This window comes from Tachysurus vachellii, chromosome 1 (assembly GCF_030014155.1).
Source record: "Tachysurus vachellii isolate PV-2020 chromosome 1, HZAU_Pvac_v1, whole genome shotgun sequence".
Lineage (NCBI taxonomy): Eukaryota > Metazoa > Chordata > Actinopteri > Siluriformes > Bagridae > Tachysurus > Tachysurus vachellii.
In genome coordinates this window covers 42,966,440-42,986,310 of record NC_083460.1, presented here as the reverse complement: position 1 = coordinate 42,986,310, position 19,871 = coordinate 42,966,440, and the positions used below count along the sequence as shown (strand labels likewise).

The following is a 19,871-nucleotide window of genomic DNA, read 5'->3' as shown; positions in this document are numbered from 1 at the left end:
TCTGTTTACAAAACACTGCACATATAAAACTTTATTCACCAGAAGCTGAACAGCTAGTGAACTTCCTAACACTGAACTTGCACTATATTCTCAGGTTTCTCTGTTTATATTTAACACTTTACACTATTTTATTACACTTTATTAAGCATTTCTTACATTTCCTTTCATTTTGCACCTTAAATGTTAAGAGATAACAGTTAAGTGTTCATTGTGACTTTAGACTCATGTTTACATTATAATTATTAGAGTTTTCCTGCTTGGTGACATTTCTGTCTTAATAACTGAGGGGATTACGATCAGAGGAAGGTTAAGTTTAAAATAAAAAGGTTTACATGTAATATATTTTTCTCCTGGTCCTTATTTTAAATGGGTCATAAAAAATATCAATAATTATCGATATCGACCGATATGTAACTGATATCGTGATACAGTTTTCAGACATATCGCCCAGCCCTAGTTCAGTCTCAGTGAGTGTTGAGGACGACTCCATTCCTGAAAGCCTGAGCAGAAGATATGAGGCTGTGACTGAAATCTAGCTAAAGTGGGAGAATATTATTCTGTATATTGTTATTATTTTGCTCTGTCAGTGGAATTAGCTCTTACGGAGCTACCTCATCAATCCTGATGTTCTACCCCTGGTTGGAGTCTCGTCACCCGGTGGTCACCCTGCCAGGGATTGATCTGCATGGTCAGCCAGTGTCTCATGGGATTGTTGTGTATGGAGCCGCCCAGAGACTGTCATGTCTTCTTTGAACCACTGATGTAACAGTCAGCTGTATGTTCTGGTCTTTATCAGAGATCATTTGAAGACTCTGACAGGGAGGAATTAGTGTTGGGTCTGTGGTGAACTCAGAGTTTATGATGACCCATTAGTTCCTCAGGAGCTCTCGGCTGCACTGTTATAAACTGTTGTAGAAAGGACATTATTTACATTTACACTATTTACTGTAGAGTGTCACCCAAATGAGGATGAGGTTCACTTCTGAGTCTGGTTCCTCTCAAGGTTCCTTCCTCGTATCATCTCAGGGAGTTTGTCCTTGTCGCCCCCCCCCGCTTGCTCATTAGGGATAGGGATAGATATATAATATCATAACAATTTTATAATATACAAATAAATTGAATTTGAATTACTGTTTCATACAGACTGTGACGAACACTTTGTCTCTTTAAAGTCTTTCTTCTGAACAATACACATTTTACTGAAGAGAATTTGGACTAATATTAAAACATAGAAGGAAATGAAATGTACGAGAGACGGTAGTGTGAGAATTCCGAACACGCTTGCTGAGAATATTCAGTATTCCGTATAGAGCATTTCATAGCACAAATGGGAAAGTGTTCAGTGAAATGATTCCTCTTTCTGTGATATCTAATACTAGTGTGTTGTGTTGGCGGTGACACTGTTATTTAACACAGGAGTGCGGTCGTCCGGTCAGTACTCAGTATTCCATGCATTTTACTGTGTCCTACACGTCCTGTAGTATTTCATACACTTCAGTGTTAATAATAATTCACACCAGTATTCCGTACACTTCCCAATTCCCTACAGATTTCAGCACATTATTGTCAGTATTCCGGACACATCAGTAACTGTGTATTCTAATCGTTTCAGTGTTTCTGATGCCTTTAGAGAAAGCTCAGGTCGTTAGCAGTAATAAGGGTTTTTGTGAGCGAACAGTTTTCCCTGTGTATAAAGAAGCATTCCTGTAAATTCAGGCTGGAGTTTATCATCAGTGGACGATAATGCAAAGTCAAGGCAGATCTCTTGTCATTGTCTCTGGGAATTAACGTCTTACCACCAGCTTCCGTCATTACTGTAACTGAGCCTGTAGACGATCGTTCCACACAAGCTACAAGCACAAGATGCAGAGCATCTGCTGATCATTTCAGGAACACACCGGCTGTAAGATGGGAAGACGGGAAGCAGATTTACAGCAATAAAGCCGGTGTCCTGACACGGCAATGACGGGAAAGACGTCAGCTGTGTGGGTTCTCTCGGGTTCTCGTGTGGCCAGGATTCCTGATCTTATCTCCACAGTTACTTGACAGAACTGTAATTCATGAGAAGCCCATTTTAGGTTTAGTTTGGAATCTGTTTACAGCTTAAAATGTGCTGTGAGTTCAGTATGTAACAGTTTAGTACATAATCACAACCAAAATAATGTAAAGAAAAAGTTATTTCCTCTGTTTTCCACACAGGTTCAAAAAGAAAAGTGAAAAACCTAAAGAGAGAGAGAGAGAGAGAGAGAGAGAGAGAGAGAGAGAGAGAGAGACAGAGAGCGACAGAGAGAGAGAGAGAGAGAGACAGAGAGAGAGAGAGAGAGAAGAGACAGAGAGAGAGAGAGAGAGAGAGAGAGAGAGAAAAGACAGAGAGAGACAGAGAGAGAGAAGAGACAGAGAGAGAGAGAGAGAGAGAGAGAGAGAGAGTGAGAGAGAAGAGACAGAGAGAGAGAGAGAGAGCATACAGTTTTATACCGTCACACCCTCTAATTATGACACATTAGCACTTGTAAGGAAGGAAGAAAAAAGAAAGCAGCTTTTCAGGGTGGGGTGGGGGGGGAGTGGGGTTTGGGGGCTTCATTAAGGCAAAGCATTTTCACTAAACTTCAGCAGACCTGCTGCTAATAAGCCCCGGTGAAACAGAGTCGCTTCGCTCCCTCACGCTGACCTCGGCACTGCCGGGATAAAGGGGGGTTTGTCTCTGGAATAATTGCTCTTTTCACATGTTACAAGTGTCCTGACCCTGCGGTCGGCAGCCCCTGTTCCTCCCCCTGCTGCATAATTACTCGTGATCCGGCCCAAATGAGGCAGCAGCGTCAGGACCTGCAATAACACGGAGCCACAGCGTGGGGAGTCTGGAAACAGGAGGTCTCTTTTCTCTCGTTTCCATCACGTCACACTTTCATTCCTCACACCTGAAAGCGCTCAGATCTCTTTCCTGATTTTTTCCCTCTCTGGACTGAGCACTTGTCAGCTGGTGAGAATGTTTTGCTCGCAGTTACTAGGACTTCATTAGCGCGTGTCCGTGCACATATTCTATAATTTATGTGATTCCTTCACACACTGCACACTTTTATACCTCACTATTATTTTTAATTTATTCAGATGGGACTAATTAAAAAAAAAATCTGAGCTGTTACATAAGGCAAGTTGTTAGCATGATGATACAGTCATTGAGAAAGTGAGTCATTGTTCCTGCTCCAAAAAAGAAAAAAAAAAACAAGAAATAGAGCTGAGCAAAGAAAGAAAGTGTAGAGAAACAGAATGGCTCCTGACCGACGTTCTGCACAAACACACCAGAGAGTTTCACAAAGAACCAGTCGGACCTTTAGTGTACGTCAAAGAATCTGAAACGTGACCTTCATCAATCCAAACATCCAATAAACTCAAACACACACACACACTCACACACACACACACACACTCACACACACCTCCAGCTCTGACTGATAAACGCTTCCTCATATCTAAATACAACACAACTCTTTTTTTCTTTCATCTCATTCACATTAGCATTTCAATAACAGGAATAAATCTGTTCAGACCTTGAGAGCTACAATCTTATCTGCCACTTCATGGGTTCTGACAGCCATTAGCACCTCCACAGCCTCTGTTTTACACATTTAAATACTTTGGACGTGCAATCAAGCCCAAAACAATTTTTTAGTCAACATTAAAAATGCATTTGTCAGAGTATAAGTGTAAGGCTGTGAAAAGTGTGTGTGAGCCCCAAGGTTAGAAAAGAGACGTGTGAAATGTCCCTCTTACTAGCAATTACTGTTCACTCATTACCCCAGGAGGGGATGTGAGGAGACAGGTGCAGCACTCAGAGCTGCACAACTCACAGAACTCGCGTGAACAGAACCCTATTTTGGCCAATTTAAAGTCGAACAATGAAACTTATGGCTTTGGAAGCCATTAGTGTTGTGAGCGATGATGCAAATTAATGCTACAGCAAAACTCTAATACTACAGAACTTTATCAATAATTACACTCACTCTCTCTCTCACTCATCTTCTACCGGTTAGCCGAACTACCTCGGGTCACGGGGAGCCTGTGCCTATCTCAGGCGTCATCGGGCATCAAGGCAGGATACACCCTGGACGGAGTGCCAACCCATCACAGGGCACACACACACACACACTCTCATTCACTCACACAATCACACACTACGGACAATTTTCCAGAGATTCCAATCAACCTACCATGCAGGTCTTTGGACCGGGGGAGGAAACCGGAGTACCAGGAGGAAACCCCCGAGGCACGGGAAGAACATGCAAACTCCACACACACAAGATGGAGGCGGGAATCGAACCCCCAACCCCGGAGGTGTGAGGTGAATGTGCTAACTACTAAGCCACCGTGACCCCAACATCAATAATTACATTTTCTTTTTATTAGTAAAATCCATCACAGTACAGATGTACAATCAAACTCATCCTGGTTCTGTCAGCAGTCTCTGCTTCGTCCTGATGCAGCATGTTGTGTTACTGAGAAACACAACGCAGTGTAAACTCCCCTGTCCTGAATATGTGGAGAAGGTCCAGCTTCACCTCTGACTTCTTTCACACACACATTACACTCTTCTAGTAAAGTCATGGACATACTGTTTTCAAAGAATCTACTTCCATCATGTATTTGTATGTATGTGTGTGTGTGTTAGTGATTTTCTGTGTGTGTGTGTGTGAGAGAGAGAGAGAGTGTGTGTTTTTCTGTGTCTGTGTGTGTGTGAGAAAGAGTGTGTTTTTCTGTGTGTGTGTGTATGTGAGAGTGAGTTAATGTTTTTTTCTGTGTGTGTGTGTGTTTGCACGTGTGTGTGTGTGAGTGTTTTTTTTTCTGTGTGTGTCTCTATGTGTCTCTGTGTGTTTGTGTGTGTGTGAGTGCGTGTGTGTGTGTACAGTGTCTGCAGGAATATTCAGGAATATGAAGAGCATGTTTAAGTCTTGTTTTTCCTGCGACATTAAATTAAAATCACATCATGGCATAAAAGCATTTCCTGTTTCATAATTCAGTCGCACTTCTCTGCCTCCACTAATCCCTCACAGCTCTCCTGAAACAAATAAATAACACACAAATCAGCAGCATGGGTTCTGAGTTCTACAAAACACACACACACACACACACACACACACAGAAAGAGAGATCAAGAACTTTTTATTCTAAAACACACACATTTGCAAACTCAGCAGTGATAGTCAGTAAGCCAAATGTTTGTTTGTATGTTTGTGTGTGTGTGTGTGTGTGTGTGTGTGTGTGTGTGTATCTGGAGAGTGTTTCAGGTGGGATTGAACACTGTGCTTTTACAGCTAACAGGCAGGAATGTACATCACTCTGTAGCTACATGGAAAGCCATGAGCACATGCACACGCAAACACACACAAACACACACACGCAAACACACACACACGCAAACACACACACACACAAACATACACACGCGCAAACACACACACAAACACACACACGCAAACACACGCAAACACACACACGTGCAAACACACGCGCAAACACACACACGCGCAAACACACACATACACACGCACACACACACGCAAACACACACACACGCGCAAACACACACACACGCAAACACACACACACACGCAAACACGCACACACACGCACACACGCATGCACACACACGCAAACACACACACACACGCAAACACACACACAAACGCACACACACGCACACACACGCACGCAAACACACACGCAAATACACACACAAACACACGAACGCAAACACACAAACACACACACGCGCAAACACACACGCGCGCAAACACACACACGCAAACACACTCACTCACACACACACACACACACACACACACACACACAAATAATGTTACATACATATTAACACATTTCCACATTAATTATTCATAACACAATCACTCGCGAATAACATGCTGCCAAAAAACCTTCACTATATTCTGTGGATATAAAAATCTATCATGCTGTTGGGACTGTCTCACTGTCTCACTGTCTCATTGTCTCATTGCCTTACTGTTTACTATGTCACTGACTCATTCTCACTGTCTCAGCATCTCACTGCTTCCCTGTCTCACTCTCTCTGTCTCTGTGTCTCACTCTCTCTGTCTCTGTGTCTCACTCTCTCTGTCTCTGTGTCTCACTCTCTCTGTCTCTGTGTCTCACTCTCTCTGTCTCTGTTTGACTCTCATTGTTTTTGGGTCTAACTGACACTTAAAAAGGAAATAGAATAGAAGGTAAAAGAATAAAATGATGAATGAAAATAAAGACACACACATATACACACACACACACACACATGTCCTGCACTGTCTTTTGTCCTGACTGTCTTTTGTCCTGCACTGTCTTGTCTGTCTTGTTTGTCTTGTCCTACACTGTGTACACCAGGTTGTACAGATACACTTTATGTATCTAGGACTAACTTACTAAGTCCTTATAGCTCTGTGTGTGTTTTATGTAGCTTCATGATCCTGGAGAAACGTCGTCTCATGTCACTGTAAGACACTGTAATGTCACGAACATGTCACTGTAAGACACGCTGAGACGATTGTCTGTGATTTTTCCCATGTTTTGAATATGGAGTATGAGTTGTTGCCTTCTGGCAGGAGGTTCAGAGTTCCTCGCTGCAGATTAAATAGATTTAAAAACTCTTATCTCAGTGTCGGTAAAGTTGTTAAATAGGGGCAGGACATAGTTGCTATTTTATTCACAATATCCTGTGAATGTCTAATGTATGTTCTGTATGATTGCAGCATGGGTGATGGCCCAAGACAAATTTCCCTACTGGGGACAATAAAAGCTTACCTTACCTTGTAACAGCTAGATATGGTGTAAATGACAAGAAAAGGTTCTTGACTTGACTTGACACATACACACATATATGCACACACACACGTGCACACACACGCACACACACATATACACACATGCACATGCACACACACACATATACACACATGCATACACACACATACACACACACAAACAAACACACATGTTGGCTTTTTCAGGATGATGCAATAAAACATGAGTATTAAGTCTGAATGCAGGCGTAATATTGCACGAGACCTGAAGCGAGAAAAAAACATCAATGTAATTTCAATATTTGAAATTGGCAAAGTTTAATTTAGAATAATACCGAGCCAATAATCTTAGGAAAATAGCAAATACCAGGAAAGAAAATTACACTGCAGGGAAAGAAAGAAAAAAGACTTAAGGAATGTATGAAAGCAATCTTTGAGTGGAAATTAGAAATCAACTCAGAGTAAGAAGAAAAATAACAAAAGAAATATCACTGTCCACTTCCTAAATCAATAGAACACGGCTATGAGACAGAATTACCATGGTAACGCGAGTAAAAGCATGAAGCAATTCTTATTATTTCAAAATAAAAATTAGAGCCTGAAGCGCAGGCGAGTTTTATTACAGATTCCGCCGTGTGTTCGTCTGAAACATCGCTTTCAATCACATGCTTTGTGCACGGACAAATCTGATTGGACAGACGGTGTTTAAGGGTCCGGACCCAAGGTCTATTTCTCTTCTCTTTCTTTCCTTTCCATCCTCAGGGTCTTAAAGAGTGCAGTGGTCCGAACGATCACTCAACAAAACGAGAAGCCAATTTTTCTCTCCGGGAATAAAAATGCGTCTGATGGTCAGTCTGAAGCTTCTTTTCATATGTAATCAGAATCTAATCTACTTCCTGTTGTCTTGACGCCCATCAGTTCCTCGTGAATTAGACTGTTAGAAGTCAATCAACTCAACCCAGAAGATCAGGTGTGAAAGCAGCGAGACTGAATCTGATCAAATCTGAAATAGCTGAAAGCAGGAAGTGATCTGAAGTGTCCATGTGACAGCAGACTGAAGTTCTACTGAACAAGGGAGACGTTTTAGATCTGGACAGAGAGACGTTACGCACCACAACAATAACAAAAAAAAGATCATGATTCATCCTACAGTTTCTTCTGTCCTGCCATATTCATCCATCTTACCGTATCTGTCTCACCGTATCTGTTTGTCTTACCGTATCTGTCTGTCTCACCGTATCTGTTTGTCTCACTGTATCTGTTTGTCTCACTGTATCTGTTTGTCTCACTGTATCTGTTTGTCTCACCGTATCTGTCTGTCTCACCGTATCTGTTTGTCTCACCGTATCTGTCTGTCTCACTGTATCTGTCTGTCTTACCGTATCTGTCTGTCTTACCGTATCTGTCTGTCTCACTGTATCTGTCTGTCTCACCGTATCTGTCTGTCTCACCGTATCTGTCTGTCTCACTGTATCTGTCTGTCTCACCGTATGCCTTTGTTCATTACCAGGACTTAAGACAATATATTTTGTTTGATTTAATAAACCTTCCTCCTTTGGCCTCACCGTAAAATGTAAGAGGATGTATAAATGAATGAGTGTGTAAAAGTGACATGCAGAAATTTGTCTGTCTCAATACATTTACACTGTTTTTATTTCTCATTGATGAAGTTTGTTTATGATATAAATCTGAAATCTGAGAAAGTTGCTCTTGTTTTTGTTTGTATTTGTGTTGAGATGGAAAACTGTGTAGAACACAAACATGCTGATGAGTTCATGCTGACATTCATTCTGTTGCTCGCTCTCTCTCTCTCTCTGTCACACACACACACACAACTATACAACAATACACAGTGATTACACTGTGTGGGGTTGTGAGTGAGGTGATATTTTAGTATCCAGGTGTGTGTGTGTGTGTGTGTGTGTGTGTGTGTGTGTGTGTGTCCAAATGCCAGCGCAGTTGGTTGGCCCCAGCACGTAAAGGGTGAAGCTTTTAGGCAATGAGCAGCAGGTGATCTAAGCTCTTTTTTTCTCCTCCTCTGTAAGTCCTAATGCTCCTAAAAGCCACTCTGCTGCTGCGCTGCTGTAATTGGGCTTCAGTAGTTAATGTAGTATTGACTGCATTACATGCTCCTGTGCATCCTCTCCCGCTAATGCCATTTGCATCACCTTGTACATTTCCCCATATTGCTTCGCCGATGGCAGTTAAAAGCAATCCTGAGCCATGAATCATACGAGGGGGAACTTTTAGCGAGACGGCCGTCCAGACCAGACAATTTACAGTTGAGTTAATCCGGGTACATTAGCGCGCAACACGTATTCACAGAGACAGGACAAATTTATGCCTCTTTTATTGGTTTTCAGATGGCTGAGTGAAAGGATGTGATATGAAATATCCATTTTCAAAACATAAATAATGGGTCTGAAGTGAAGGCCATTACTACATTACATTACTACAAATAAATAATAAAGAAGGCCCTGAGCGACTGCTGCATGAGAACAGCACATTTGGGTCAAACAGGCTTTTTATAGCAGTTTGGACTCTGAGGAAGAATTCTGAGGAAATACTTTTCACATTTTGTGGAAAAATTAAACCCAAAACATTTTAGGATCTGATATAAATATTATTCCTGAAATCAAGTACAACAGAAAGCAGATAATCCTTCAGCTCAGGGTTAAAGATCAGTTCTGTTTGTTTTCTGACTTTGTTCCTGTGTCACTTCCTGCTCAGGAGCCCAAACGATTCCGTTTCCCTGCATCATGACAAAATGATGATGATGATGATGATGATGATGATGATGATGATGATAATTGATAATGATGATGAGAGTATCCATTTCAAGCTGGAATATTTTTTATTTGATAAAAATATATACGATATTGACACGTGACATATTCGCGTGATCTCATTTGAAGCAAATCAAGCTGAAACTCTGAGCGGGTTCTCTGTGTGTGAGTGTGTGTGCGTGCGTGCGTGCGTGCGTGTGTGTGTGTGTGTGTGTGCGTGCGTGCGTGCGTGCGTGTGTGTGTGTGTGTGTGTGCGTGCGTGTGTGTGTGTAATGTAAAGATGAAACCCGCTTCTCAGTTCAATCAAACACGCGCCACCGAGTCGCTGTGTGGTGCAAAATCTGAACCCAAACGGTACTGAACGGTACTGAACGGTACTCACCCTCTTCCTTGTCTAACACCATGGTCCTGAGGAATGAGGAGGAGTCCGGCTCAGGACGATCCGCTCTCGGATCCAGCAGGGTTCTGTTCTTCTTCTCCTTAATCTTCTCTCTCTCTCTCTCTCTCTCTCTCTCTCTCTCTCTCTCTCTCTTTCTCTGAGTTTAAAATAAAATAATGAAAATGATCATAGAATAAAAGGTCCGCGTGCTGCTGCAGGTTTAGCGCGTGTGCGCGCTATGTGTGCGCTGTACGTGTGTGTATGTGTGTGTGTGTATGTGTGTGTGTGTGTGTGTGTGTGTGTATGTCGTGCTGTTTCGTATCAGTCACGTCTTGTAAGGTTCTGTAAGATTCTCTAAGGTACTGTGAGGGTCTCCGGTCGTGCACAAATCCGCCAAGTGTAAATAAAAAACCCGAGACATGCGCGTGAGGCTACATTCCGATCCGAGCAAGATCTAAAACTTCAAAAACGGAAAAACAACAACAACAAAAATAAACCGAACCGAACCGGACCGGCCCCGGTGGTGTCGGAAATGTGTTTATAAAAAGAAACAAGAATTCGGGGTTAAAAAGAAATCCGGACTGTAGATGACAGAGCGGTTAAAACGCTCGCGCCGCCGTTCTGCCCGTTTTGCGCGCACAATTTATGCGCTCGGTGCCTCCACGCACTCGGTCGGATAAATGCACGCGAACGCGCGCGCGCACACAAACGCGCACGCAGTGTGCGTGTGTGTGTGTGTGTGTGTGTGTGTGTGTGCGCGCGCGCTCGGTGCGTGCGTGCACGAGCTTTCTTTTTTCTTTTTTTTTCCCAGAGAAGCGCCGCGGATTCCCCTGTTAATTAAATCAATTCATTATGCTGCAGATCTGATTAGCGCGCGCCTTTCCTCCACCTCTTTGAATCAATTATTCAATACACAAACATAATTGCTTGTGCCAGAGGTGTCTAAGTATTAGCTTATTTAACTCCAAGGACACTAATTACCCCTAGGGCAAGGGAACTTTTCTCATTAATTCTGACAAAACACAAAAGCACACGGCTAAAGGAAAAGAGAGAGAGAGAGAGAGAGAGAGAGAGAGTGTGTGTGTGTGTGTGTGTGTGTGTGTGTGTCTGTCTTGGTGATGGGCAAATGTCCTCATAAGGATAGATAGTTATGGTTTGACCTCTTTTGGAGATGGTTTTGTGTTTCTACAAAGAATTAATAATAAGAACAATAAGAATAATCTTTGTCTAAACAGACAAACAAACAAAAATACACAAAATAAATAAATAAAGCTTTAAACCTTTCTGCTTATGGGACTAATTTATGTGCAATATAGCATTAATTAGCTTTAATAGTCAAACGTCCTCACAAGAACAATAAGACACACACACACACACACACACACACACACACACACACGCACCCACACACACACACACACACACACACGCGCACCCACACACACACACACACACACACACACACACACACACACACACCTGGATTCTACTCACAACCCATTTGTGTGTGTGTGTGTGTGTGTGTGTGAGAGAGAGAGAGAGAGAGAGAGAGAGAGAGAAAATAAATCCTTTGACTATAGACATATATTTATTTGTTAATAGACTTTTTGCCTTATTTATGTGTATTATAATATTGAAACTGTGTGTGTCAGTGTGTGTGTGTGTGTGTGTGTGTGATGGTAGCTACAGCATGTACAGTAGATTTATGGAGTGATTTATGGAGTTAACGGGCTCAGTGCCAGATAAACACTGATTTTGGGAGCGACAGCACAACAGATGGGCCGCTGTGTTGTGATGAGATGAGATAGCAAAGCGTGCTCAGGCTCAGCTAATAGAATTGTTAGCTGTTATTTCTGTTATGAAAGTGTCACTGCTTCATGATGCCTCCTTAACTAACTGCTTTCACTCGCCCTGAGGAGACTTTTAACCAATTAAGCCGGAGAGATGCAACCACGATTAAGTTCTAGAGGAGATGCAGAGGTTACAGAAGTGCTGTTAGTCAGCAGGAGGTGATCTGAAATCTAATCTTATTTACTTTGGATAATCTTAATTGCCATCTGTATTAATGTTAAACCTTAAATAAAGCGTGGCACAAAGCTCACATCGGTGCTGTACACCAGAGCACATTTCATTATTCTCCACTTCTGATGAAGGATGGATGTTTGCCTTTAATGTAATCTTCAAATTACAGACTATAATGTGTTAAAGTGTTGGAGTTAAAAAAAAAGTCATGACTTATGTTTTTTATGAAAGTCATGTTTTATGGTGAGAGGCTGAAATGTGGGCGGGGTTAATGGTGTTGTGGGTGTGTCTATGAACAGATTTATTATTATATTTATTTTTGTTAACTGTTGCTTGACTTGATGCTAATTAACTCTAGCTAGCTATTTGTAATCACATTTCTGCTCCTTTTGCCTCTTTAGTAAACCTACAGCAGGACCCCTGAGAGATTAGTAACTATGCCCAGATATCAGTGTAGGATTCAGTTGGGGTCAAATCCATATTTTCTGATGTGTGAACGTTAGAAGTTCAACTGGCTCTGAAATCAGTTTCAAGTCTTTTTTCTTTTTAATATCTGATCCTGAGATGAACAGGATGTACAGCTGCTGACTAAAAATAAGGACACAATTAAAGTCCTGAATAACACACACTAGTGTGGGCTGTAGAGCTGCAGTGCTCAGGTTGTGTGTTGATGTTGATGTGTTATGTTGTGTGTTGTGTGTTGATGTTGTGTTATGTTGTTGTGTGTTGATGTTGTGTTATGTTGTTGTGTGTTGTGTGGATGTATGTTGCTGTGTGTTGTGTGTGGATGTGTTATGTTGTTGTGTGTTGATGTTGTGTTGTGTTGTGTGTTGATGTGTTATGTTGTTGTGTGTGGATGTGTTATGTTGTTGTGTGTTGTGTGTGGATGTGTTATATTGTTGTGTGTTGATGTGTTATGTTGTTGTGTGTTGTGTGTGGATGTATGTTGTTGTGTGTTGTGTGTTGATGTGTTATGTTGTTGTGTGTTGTGTGTGGATGTGTTATGTTGTTGTGTGTTGTGTGTTGATGTGTTATGTTGTTGTGTGTTGTGTGTTGATGTGTTATGTTGTTGTGTGTTGTGTGTTGATGTGTTATGTTGTTGTGTGTTGTGTGTAGATGTGTTATGTTGTTGTGTGTTGTGTGTTGATGTGTTATGTTGTTGTGTGTTGTGTGTTGATGTGTTATGTTGTTGTGTGTTGTGTGTTGATGTGTTATGTTGTTGTGTGTTGTGTGTGGATGTGTTATGTTGTTGTGTGTTGTGTGTTGATGTGTTATGTTGTTGTGTGTTGTGTGTTGATGTGTTATGTTGTTGTGTGTTGTGTGTTGATGTGTTATGTTGTTGTGTGTTGTGTGTGGATGTGTTATGTTGTTGTGTGTTGTGTGTGGATGCTGATCCCTACATCCCGGTGATGCAGCACAGTTGTGGCTCTGGGAAAAGGACCACACGTCTGTGACTTAATTAAAATTTATTTCTGATTGGACGTTAAGCAGCTTCGTCTATTTACTCACATGCAGCTAGCGTTAAAACCCATGGCACAGTAATTAACCTCCTCTAATCAGATCTCAGAGCCGTGTTGTGTTCTCATTCATCCTCAGGCAAACAATCAGCAGGATGGAGGACGAACCCGAGCTGCTCCTACATTTCATAACGCTTAAGCTGATTATAAACCAATATCAACCTCGGCCTGTTTCTGTGACGTGTTCCAGTGCTGCTGTGGCTCTGAGATGTGATCTGAACAAACTCAGAAACTATCAGACTAAATGAGAAGAACACTTAAATCTGCATGTTGTGCTGGGTTTTTTTCTCACTCAGGATTATAATTTTCAATGTTTTAATGATTCTTTCATTAAAAAAACAACAACATCTACATCAAATCCACAGAAATAGGGTCATTATTTAGTTAATATTATATTTTACTGAAATCTTCTATGACTTTACTATATTTTCTATATGTACAATATATACAGTATCTTCTTATTTCTATTACATCAATCTAACACTGGCCATGAACTGCAGCAGGCTTATTTATTTATTTATTTATTTGTTTGTTTGTTTGTTTGTTTGTTTCTGTGCATTGTGACGTATTTCTAAAGCTGTAGATGTGACACACACACACTTTACACTCTGCTTTCTCTCGGAGAGTTCACACACTTTTGGACACCAGAATATCACTAGTCATTTTTTATCCCTTTAACACGGCGTTGTTGGTTCGTTGCTGTGAAGCGAGAAGCGCCTCCTAGTGGTGTGAAAGTGGCAGCAGCGTCACTCTGACTCGTGACCCACGGAAGTAGGCAGAGAGAGTCGACATCTCAGTGTGGTTCACTTCAGCATGGCTTTCTCTCAGAGTCTTACTGAAATGCCCTAAGCTGTAGTGAGCCTTTACTGTGCACTTTATTCATCTGGGACCAGACAGAAGATAGGTAGGTGTGTAGGAGGAGGGGTGAAGGACGAATCCCAAACATTTAATCCAACTTTAATCCCAGTCATTAGGAATTAGACATGCCAAGCTGTCCAGCCATGCCTCTGAATTACAATCAAACGCTTACCAATTACACAAATTATTGACGGCAGATTCTCTTTTCAACTGTAAATTAAGGCTATTAGGAAGGGCTTCTTTTTTAATGCAAAAGTGACTAATTAACCAACGACTGGGAAATCTGCAGCCCAGATATCAAGAAAGTGTTCGCCGCACATTGCAGGAACACAAGGGAACCAATTAGTTTAATTATCAAAACAGCTAATTAAAATTGCACAGTTCCTAATTAGTTCTTTGCTTTTGCCTCTAATTGACAGCATGGAGATAAATGAGCTGCTGGTGGAAAAGAAAGAGAGAGAGAGAAAGAGCGAGCGAGAGAAAGAGAGAGAGAGAGAAACAGAAGAAACTTTGGTGGAATATTTATGCTGACTTTATCTCAGTCTGTGTGGCAGCCCTTGAAAGTGGAAAATTAATGACCTTAATTCCCAAACTGTTTTGCGGTGAATGGTGCTCCCCTCCTCGCTCCCAGTGCTCTCTCCTTTGTGTGGTTCCGCCACCATGCCAACTCCTGGAACTGGAAGAAAAGGAGGACTTAGGGGTGGGAAGGAGGCACAGATTCTCCTCCTAACGTGACAGCTTCAGACTAACAATAGCCAAAGATGAAAGACCGGAGCAGATGTAGTCACTGGGAGCATTGCATCATGGGACCACAACTCCACTGCACTTTTTTTGTCTGTCATCTTTCCTGAGCACTAATTTGTCCCATGAAAAACAGGGGGTCCTGTTGGGACACAGATAAAAGGCAGTCGATGAAAGAGAAATGAGCTTTTAAGATTTCAGTTTGGATGCCAGATTGTGCATTTAAACCTCCAGAGACATATTGTTTATTTATTCATGATGATAGAACACTGTAAGCTCCACTGGAAATAAAACAAAATCAAATGAAATAATAAATTAAATAAAATAAAACAGCATATTGTTGGAGAAGAGCTGTTAATATTTAATATTTATATTATTATTAGTTTTGTCCAGATTTACTTCAGATAATCAGGAATCATGCTGTAATTATGAAGACTGTTCATGTTGCTCATCTCCAGTCTTTTCGTCACCACCAGCTCACACTGCACTTCCTGTACACACAGTGACTGTCTTCACTCCTGATAATAATCACACGATGAGGAAGGTTCCCTCAGTCTGGTTCCTCTCAGGGTTTTTCCTCGTGTCCTATCAGTGCATTAGGATCTCAATCTACATCTGTTTTATAAAGCTGATTTGTCACAGCGTCCATCGTTTATAGCTCTGTATGAATATACGTCTTTCTTCTGGTTTGAGTGAGGAGCTGGAGGTAGAGCAGTACTGTGTCTCTGCAGCTTAACTTAGTTCACATGTAATCCTGAACAGTCTCCTGTCGGTGCCGTGACGCTCCGCTTTGCATTAGCAGATAACCATCAACTAATCAGTTTACAGCAGGCCTGCGTTAACATGTAAATTACATTAATGTCCAAATTATGCATCCTGCTAGGCGGCGTGGTCGCTCTCCTGCACGTGTAATGCTCCACTCCTTCATTTAGACTCTCTTAGGTTTGGTGTTAATGCGCTCGGATTTGCCGTGGCCTGGTCATCGTCGAGAGCCGCACATCAGTCAGAGACATCACCAGACACTCAGCGCGGTTTAAATTAGAAGCAGAAGGGCAGGTTTTAGCAGAGCTCCTCTAAAAGGCTGCAGTCATAATAACAATAATAATGTGAGGGGTTTTTGTCTCACACAAAAACAGTTTCGGCTCACTGTCTTATTATTATTATTATTATTATTATTATTATTATTATTATTATTATTATTATTATTATTATTATTTCAGATGGAACATTGCATACTGTATTAATTAGCAGGAAAGCTTTTAGTAACAACATTCGAAATGTTATCTATCTGAACTTCTCTCGTCCCCAATGCTATCGTGCGCTGCTTCTGGGACCAACAAAGACGACTCTCTCAGCTAATTGATCGTCCTGTGTTTTATTTATGGAATGGTGCTAATTAGCGTCCAGAATAATGTACGCTATTCATTACTACCTGTGTTCAGCTGTGGATTTCACAGCTCTGGTTTAGACGCTCTCAGCATTAGGACCAAACAGAAGGCAGGAATTTATTAACATGACTAGATGTTATATGTATATAAGAGTAGACTACTCACTCTCACTCACTCACTCACTCACTCTCACTCACTCTCACTCACTCACTCACTCACTCACGCACTCATTTTCTACCGCTTATCCGAACTACCTCGGGTCACGGGGAGCCTGTGCCTATCTCAGGCGTCATCGGGCATCAAGGCAGGATACACCCTGGATGGAGTGCCAACCCATCACAGGACACACACACACTCTCATTCACTCACACAATCACACACTACGGACAATTTTCCAGAGATGCCAATCAACCTACCATGCATGTCTTTGGACCGGGGGAGGAAACCGGAGTACCCGGAGGAAACCCCCGAGGCACGGGGAGAACATGCAAACTCCACACACAAGGCGGAGGTGGGAATCGAACCCCAACCCTGGAGGTGTGAGGCGAACGTGCTAACCACTACAGTAAGCCACCGTGCCCCCCCCCCCCAAGAGTAGACTATATCAGAGTAAATATTTAGGGGAAGCTGGTGTGCCTTTAAGCGACAGTTCAGTCTCCTAAAACTTTTTTTTTTTGAGGTTGCTCTATGACTTATTTGCTAGGCAGAATATATTTAAAAAAAAGAAGTGGTATAAATTTAATTTTAATTGTTTTGTACACACACCAGTGAAAGGGAACTGATTGGATACAGTTCACAGACAATATATTAATATGTTATTTTCATATGTTAATTGCTTTGCATAATCTTTCCCCACGTCTGGTTCTCACAGAACACGGCACTGAGAAAGCTGCAATTTACATAAACTCGTCTCCTCTGAACATTAAATAATAATGTGTCTGCGAGTCGAAGGTGTGTTCTGTTAGCAGACTGCACATTCTTTATAATTTATACGCCAGCTGTTTCTGTGCTTTCGAGTCCATTTGCCTTCCTGCCTGCATTTAATGAAATCTTGTTACTGGAGAATTGACTAGTGCAGAATTGAGATTTTAATCCCATTGACGTTTTGGTCATGGAAATGTACACTGGTGGGAACCTTTAGATGAAGGGACGCTGTAATCAGGAGACACTTGTACTCGTCTCTCCCTACAATAATGAATCTCATCAAAAGCTTCGGGCCGAGCCGCACGTGACAGTCTCGAATTTCAAGGTTTTTGACCATCCCCATTTGAGGAATTCCTCAGGGAGAGTGTGATTACTCAAGTTTAGCAGTTTATTGCCTCATCTTTCAATAGCCACTGAAGCACAAAATTCTCATATAGGTCGCTCTCTTCTTCCCCTCCTACATGAAGACGAGGCCAATAGACTGCAGAACAGCTGCTGATATCCAGGAGAAGCACTGAGAGGAACATTAATGTGAGTAAGGTGGAGGGATTTATCACATCCTCACTGTCATGATCGGTGTTTGGTGCAGGACATTTTATGGTGTTTGCTTTAATCCAGATTCATACTGTAAGATCTTCAGACTGATGTCTCGCAGGAAAAATATTAACATCATAAAATAATGATTTGGTTGTGGTTTGGTTGTGAGAGTGTTGTGTTAAAGCACTTAACATGACACGACTGTGCAGAACTCATCTCCTCCTCTCTGACACAGAGACACACACCGTCACAGTGTGTTACACAATTCATTTATTGTACAGAATCACATACAGTGTGACGAGGAGCGCTGAGATCTGGGAAAACTGGGATTTATAGTTTTATATGGACTCAGTTAAAACATTAATGTGGAATACAGAAAGTCTGTGTTTGGCGTGTCATGGTGAAGAGCACGTCCATCTGTCTGCTCTCTCACGACGATCTAATCCGTCTATTTGGAAAGTGAGAGCAGGGTCTTGGTGCCACACTGAGCAGAACTTCACCCCGTAATCCTTGTGGTAGACTCATAAATAAGACCTGAGAAGAAAAGCAGCTGATCTGTGATGATGTGCTGATGTTGAAATGGGTTTGATGGAGTGATGAAAGAGTGTGAAGAAGTGCAGGTCTGTTCATTAAATTTTCTCTTACAGCGTGAAGGTTTGCTGAGGAGAACTTTAATCACAGGGAAATCTTTATCGTACTAAACTCTTATTCAAGCTAATTTAATCAGAAAGCTGCTTTTTTCAGCAGACAGTTTGCGCTAATGTGGTGAACTAAACGGCCAGTGGGACCTTTACAATTGAAATGGCTCGAAGTTCTCGAGAGACCACGCTGTCTTCTTCCTCTCTAATAATCAGGATCTCTGAGGAACGAAGTGAGCAACATGGACCATCGTGTCGTTACGGACATCATTCACACGACAGCAGCTTTTCTACAGAAAACTACAGTATGGTGACTTTACAGGGTTTCAGTCATAAAGTCTTTACTAATTTATCAGTTCTGGAACCTTCAAGACCTTCAGTCTTTTATCATGAAGCTTTATCTGAAGTCTGGTTCCTCTCAAGGTTTTTGATGTACACTATCATTTATATCTTTGTCAATGTCTGTTGTTCATTACTGTGTTTACTGTTACTTCAATTTGATTCAGTTTTATTTGTAAAACACTTTTAACAATAGACCTAAGAAAATAAAAAAAAAAATCGTATAAAGATTAATATAATACAAAAATTCAAGATTAACATTAGATTTATATTTAAATGTGCTTGTATTTATCCCTAATGAAGCCTGAGGTGACAGTTTGAGGAAAAAACTCCCTTAGATGGTAAAGGAAGAAACCTTGAGAGGAACCAGACTCAAAGGGGAACCTCATCCTCATGTGGGTGACACTGGGGGTGTGATTATAAATATACAGTCTGATAAATGTTGTACTGATGAGGAGATTGTTGTCCTCAAAGACCACATGGAGTTCACATCTCCTCTTTAGTATGTCAAAATACTTCATGAAGCAGAGTCTAACTGGAGCTGAGGATCCTCACATGGCATCTTCATGGCACGGAAGACAACTGGTTACTGTTACTATGGTTACTACAATTAGTACTGCTGTTACTATGGTTACTGTTATTATTAATGTTAATACTGTTACTACTAGTAATAACAATAATAATATAACTTAAAATGCAGCACTTGGTGCTTTACAAAAACAAAAACTTTATGGAAGAGAAAGAATAAAATAGTTTTATACAAATTCAATTATCAAAATCATTTTTCAAGCGTCTGAAAAATAATTAAAATAAAAATGTGACACCAACAAAACGTTGGTCCTATAATTAACTCTCTAGAAAAGACCTGAGTAAAAATAAAAGTTTTCAAACTTAAACTCTTTTAAAATTTGATTTGAGAATAGAGAATGTTGAGATGAAAGT

General features: G+C 41.2%; 1 protein-coding gene across 1 annotated transcript in view; it reads right to left on the bottom strand.

Moving 5' to 3' along the window:
• lmo1 (LIM domain only 1) overlaps positions 1-10,618 on the bottom strand; it is a 26,697-nt gene extending 16,079 nt beyond the window's left edge. The window contains exon 1 of the mRNA XM_060865653.1: positions 9,969-10,618. Coding sequence (XP_060721636.1) covers positions 9,969-9,990 — 22 coding nt within the window. The 5' untranslated portion in view covers positions 9,991-10,618. The remainder of the gene's footprint in view (positions 1-9,968) is intronic.
• Positions 10,619-19,871: the final 9,253 nt, after the last annotated feature.